Raw genomic sequence first — 5,263 nt, forward strand, 5'->3', positions numbered from 1 at the left:
GTTTCGGTTATGACCTGTTAAGGTTTTGATCTAGCTTCCGCATTTGAGTTGATGAACCCGTCTTAGTTTATTAATAGTTCATAATTGATATACTGAGAAGGTGTAACGGGATCTTTGGGGAACAGTGTTTGTGTTGGGTTTCTGTTGTTTATTTGGAAAAAAAATTTATATCCCCGAAATCTTACGTTACGTAACGCCCTTCTGGGAGAGTGGGGTGTTACATTATCCCATTACCAAAATGTGTGAAACCCATTGGTTGCAAATAGATATTTAAGACCAAAATGGATTCGAAAGGCGATGTGGAAAGGTACAAGGATCGTCTTGTCGAAAAGGGCTTTACACAAAAAGAAGGCACCGACTATAAAGAGACTTTTTCTCCAGTCTTTTCAAAAAACTCTTTCAGGATTATAATGGCATTAGTGACACATTTCAATCTTGAGTTATACCAGATGGATGTTAAGACAACATTTCTCAATGGTAGCATTGATGAGACGATCAATATGGTATAACTAGAAAACTGTGTCGGGAGACCCAAAAAATATAGTTTGCAAATTTAAGAAATCCATTTATGGACTCAAACATGTATCTCGACAATGGTATTTCAACACTATAAGAAAATAGTGTGTTAGAGACGGATTTTGGTCCGTCGATAAAATGCCCCTCGGTAAATTTGAGACAGAATTTGAGACGGATTTTTTCCATCTCTAATTGAGACGGATTTTAAGACAGAATTTTTTCGTCTTTAATTGAGACGGAATTTTTCGTCTCTAATTGAGATGGATTTTCAGACGAAATTTTTCCATCTCTAATTGAGACGGAATTTTTGGTCTCTAATTGAGACAGATTTTGAGACGAATTTTTGAAACAAATTTTGAGAGGGATTTTTTCGTCTCAAAATTTAGACGAATTTAGAGGACGAGTATTAAGACGGATTTAGAGACGAAAATATCCATCTCAAAATCTGTCTCAAATTTTAAAAAAATTAAAAAAATAAAATAAAATTTTATCGCATTTTGAGACGGATTTTAGAAACAAAGAAAATATGTCTCTAAATCCGTCTCAAATTTAGATATAATTAAAAAAATAAAATATTTTTTTTAAAAAAATTAAAATTCAACCTGATAACAATTACAAATAACATATCATACATACAAATAACATGCATACAAATAATGTCTACAAATCCATAATCGTCTACAATTCCATATTACATATCCATACAAATAATGGATCATGCTAATGATCCGAAGGGTTCTGGGGCGACGAAGATGAAGAACAATGATGTAGTCTATCTTCAATAGCCGAGATTCGCTGGTTGAAGGGTTCTATTGCTACCCGAACAGCTTCTTGTATCTGATCTGATAGTGAGACGGAAGACGACGGTTGTGGCGGTGGCTGTGGTGTCGGTACATAGTAAGAACCGGGGATTATATATGCCTTTGACCCCATTCCATAAACACGACCCTTTTTCTTACCGCCCGCAACCTCCAACCATAAGGATCTATCGTCAATAGCTGGGTGTGACGGCTGGCCAGCATCACTATCTTCTAAATGGCCAACAGCCGATGACTGTGATGATGCTCGTGTTGTCGCGTCTGAAAGTTAGCCTGCAAGCATCATGGATACATATATGAAATACATTATACTATAAAAAGGCCAATTAAGCATAATAAAATAATATAAAGACACAAGTAATGTATACTTACATAAGTATCCTCAGACCTCTTATCAACGAATCCAGAATTGTCTTTCCTTCTATGTGTCGTGAGGAACAACTCAGCTTGTGTAGGTGGGCGACCAAATTGTCTTAACTACAAAGAAAAAAGAAAGTGTTAATGCAAAAATTTTTATTTCTTAAAAATTCCTAAAATAAAATATAATATTAAATATTAAATATTACCAATCTCTTTTTATGCTCAGACATGGGTATGAAACCACATGTATGCATACTATCTCCTACATCTGAAGCCCTATTTTTCTTTCCTTTTTCAGACTTATCCTTGAATTCTGCAGAATTCCAATACTCTTTTAGGGCTTCAAATATAGAAAGCAGCATCCACGAGGGTTTTTTATTCAAATCCTTTCTGACACGAAATAAAATATCGGTCATACGATCGAAAGCCGTCTTTTCAAAATTAGCCCTAATTTGATGCTCTAAAGCACTATCCCAAGACCAATTTTTCTAAAATGTTAAGACAAAATAAAAGTTTAAAAAAATCAATTATATATCAAAATGCAAGGGTTTTTCATAGCAAGCATCTATAACTCATATAATACACATGATAAAAAATATTCTTGTCTGCACTTGTGGGACATTTATTTCTAAGCATTTTTATTCTCGAGACTTTAGGTTAAATACATATACTAAGAAAAACATTTTCCAAGTAATAATAGCAGAGTTAGACATGCATAAATGGATACTATAATTAAAAAAATACAAGGATACAGATAATAAAAAAATGTTTAAATAAAAGACATGAATATTATTTTATTATGAATATGGATCAGTTTTTACCAAACTATCTCCATACCATTCACTTGATTATAAGCCATAGGTAATTTAAATTTAGACATTACTAAACCAAACCATCAACCATAGATATACTAAAGAAACACATTACCTTAAACTCGTCATACCACATCTCCCTGACAGCAGGATCTGTCTTCTTCCAACTCGGGTATGGCCCCTCAAACTTACTTTCGATAATTCGGAAAATATCTCGTTTGCACAAATTATTATCAAACCTGTTAAAACACACATTAATTTGTAAAGTAATGTGTTAAAATGAAAATTTCTTTGTTTAAGTTAAAATTGATTAGTAAGATAAGGGATACTTACGAAAAACCCAATGGACATATCATCGGACGATTATCAGGGGTGGCAGTGGGTGTGGATGAACCCCCGACTTCAGTAGGCATGGAAGAAGGCCCATCATAGTTGGGGTGGGGTGTTTGTGGGCTAGGGAAATCAAATCTCATATCAGTGGACGGAGATGAATGTCCCCCTGCAAAAACATATAATTGTGAAGGATTTAACATGCAAAGTAATCAATAAGTTAAAGATAGAGTGTACCAATGTGGTCCTCCACATCAATGTCTCTGAACTAACGACGACGCATAGACTGACCATATGATGATCTGTGTGTCATATTCTGCCATACAAGACAAAGAACAGTTAATAGGCATGTGATGAAAACTTTTAAATACTTTCAAAATAAAATATGATTTATCATATACAAGAATGGTTTATATTATATTTATGATCTCGTGTTTAAAATTGTGTTTTTGAACTAATAGAAATATTACAATTCAACATCTTATAAGAAAAAAACATCCCACAAAAATATTACAATTCAATATATGCAACATCATCAATTCTCAATGCATTAGATACTTCATAAAATCACAACAAAATTCATCTCATATATCTCAACAAGTCATTATACTATAATTTCATCAAACAAAAAATATCATTTTAGTGATATTATAACAAAAAATATATTAATAACAGATAAATGAAACTAGAACATGCAAATGAATAAGCGACAGTAACATATCCTATGTAGACAATATATTCTCAGATAATGTTTAGTCCTCCAATTTCAATAACTTTATAAATAATCCCAGTGCGTCGCCCCTTCAACCAAAGCATTCCTTTTACATTTAACAAAAAGTATTTTTTGATTATTTGACTACATAATTTGTGCGTATGTTTACTGACAAGTCAAAAACTCCATTCAAAGTTGGAAAAAACACAAATGCTACTATACTAGTATTTGAACATTTAACAACCCCCCCCCCCCCCCAAAAAAAAAAAAAAGATTAGAAAAGTTTCCAATGTTTGGAAATATATATAAAAAAAAAACTAATTTCCAAGTGTTTGACTACAGCTACATAGTTGATTATGAGTTCCTTTTGCCTTAACCAAAAACTAAAAAAACAAAAAAGAAACCACCATTTTCATATGTAACTAAAACTCTTGATTACTCCAAACAAAGTTTTCAAAAAGCTACCCAACTCATGATATACACACACTAATTGCTGTTAAAATTATATGAAGTAACAAATCAGAATGTTTGTTCAAGACCACCCAAACAAACCCAATTAATTACTTTAATAGATTTATATATTTAAAGAAAAATAGATTGAATTGATCAGTTCACTAATTTGATGAGCTAATCTTTATTTTATTTCATCACAATATTTTTCATACTATTTATTTTAATTTTAATCTATTTTATTTCATTACTAGATGTCTCCCAAACAATACATTGAGATTTACAATATAAATTATTATAACTCTCTAATTAACTTACATTTGAAAATACATATTAAATTACCGAAACATCAACAACGAACAAAGATTGAGATCGATTACTAATTTATAGAAAGTTAGGTAACAAAGAATCCCTTTTCTAAAGATATAATTCAATAATTTCAAATTAATTCATAAAAACAACATAAAAATGAGTCACTTAAACCAACTCATTTAGATGAAAGAATGTTTGTACATATACATACATACATTAAATATACATAAATCTTAAACGATGTATGTATGTAAATCTTAATATACATACATACATCTTAAACCAAATTATACACACACAAAATTTTAATTCTAGCAAACACACAAAATCAAAATATAAACAGTATTCCAGCAAACATTAATATACATAAATAAGCAAACATATAGTATTCTAGCAAACATTAATATACATACAGCAATTTGTATACATACAATATTCCAGCAAACATACATACAGGGTACATACATTTAATATACATAAATGAGCAGCAAACACACAAAATATATATATAGACACAAAAATGAGTAGCGAACACCATCATTTCTGACGTACATACATACATACACAGAAATATATGTATGTAAACACACACAAAATACATACACATATACCAGAAAGTGGCGTTGGCAGGGGCGACGGGGATGGTGAGGGCGGCGACGATGAGCAACAGAGGCCGAGGGAGAAGGTGAGGGCAGCGACGGTGAGCGGCGAGGCCGAGGGCAGCGACGGCAAGCACGAGTGAGCGACGAAGCTGAGGATGACTAGGTGACGAGCGACTGCAGCCAGGGAAGGAGTGGCAAGGGTAGGCGAGGGCGCCTATGGCGAGTGGTGAGGGACATAGAGAGGGGCTTGGTAGGGGAGATGGGAAAATGGGATGGGTTTGCAGGAAGGAGGGAAATGGAAAATTTTTGGGGAGGGAGGGGATTTCGAGATTGACAGGGGAAGGGGATGGG

The 5,263-nt window shown here is 33.1% G+C and overlaps 1 protein-coding gene across 2 annotated transcripts; it reads right to left on the bottom strand.

The window, feature by feature from the left end:
• Positions 1–1,241: 1,241 nt before the first annotated feature.
• On the bottom strand, positions 1,242–5,263 carry LOC127795664 (uncharacterized). Of its 2 annotated transcripts, XM_052327474.1 has the most exons (6): positions 4,922–5,263; positions 3,074–3,152; positions 2,840–3,005; positions 2,622–2,745; positions 1,707–1,811; positions 1,242–1,607 (listed from the first exon to the last, which is right to left on the bottom strand). In XM_052327474.1, exons 3-6 carry the CDS (start codon positions 2,977–2,979, stop codon positions 1,548–1,550), a joined length of 429 nt encoding a protein of 142 aa, XP_052183434.1. In that variant the 5' UTR covers positions 2,980–3,005; positions 3,074–3,152; positions 4,922–5,263; the 3' UTR covers positions 1,242–1,547. The 2 variants fall into 2 exon arrangements, with proteins under 2 accessions (XP_052183434.1, XP_052183433.1); XM_052327473.1 differs by having other exon boundaries at positions 2,840–3,152.

This window comes from Diospyros lotus, chromosome 2 (genome assembly GCF_014633365.1).
Source record: "Diospyros lotus cultivar Yz01 chromosome 2, ASM1463336v1, whole genome shotgun sequence".
Lineage (NCBI taxonomy): Eukaryota > Viridiplantae > Streptophyta > Magnoliopsida > Ericales > Ebenaceae > Diospyros > Diospyros lotus.

Excerpts from the sequence above, each read along its gene's own strand:
- LOC127795664 (XM_052327473.1), bottom strand. The coding sequence starts at position 3,039 with ATGTTAAATCCTTCACAATTATATGTTTTTGCAGGGGGACATTCATCT. Across the intron at positions 2,746-2,839 it reads ATATGTCCATTGGGTTTTTC|GTTTGATAATAATTTGTGCA; the intron begins GTAAGTATCCCT and ends GTGTTTTAACAG. Across the intron at positions 1,608-1,706 it reads AGAGGTCTGAGGATACTTAT|GCTAACTTTCAGACGCGACA; the intron begins GTAAGTATACAT and ends TGATGCTTGCAG.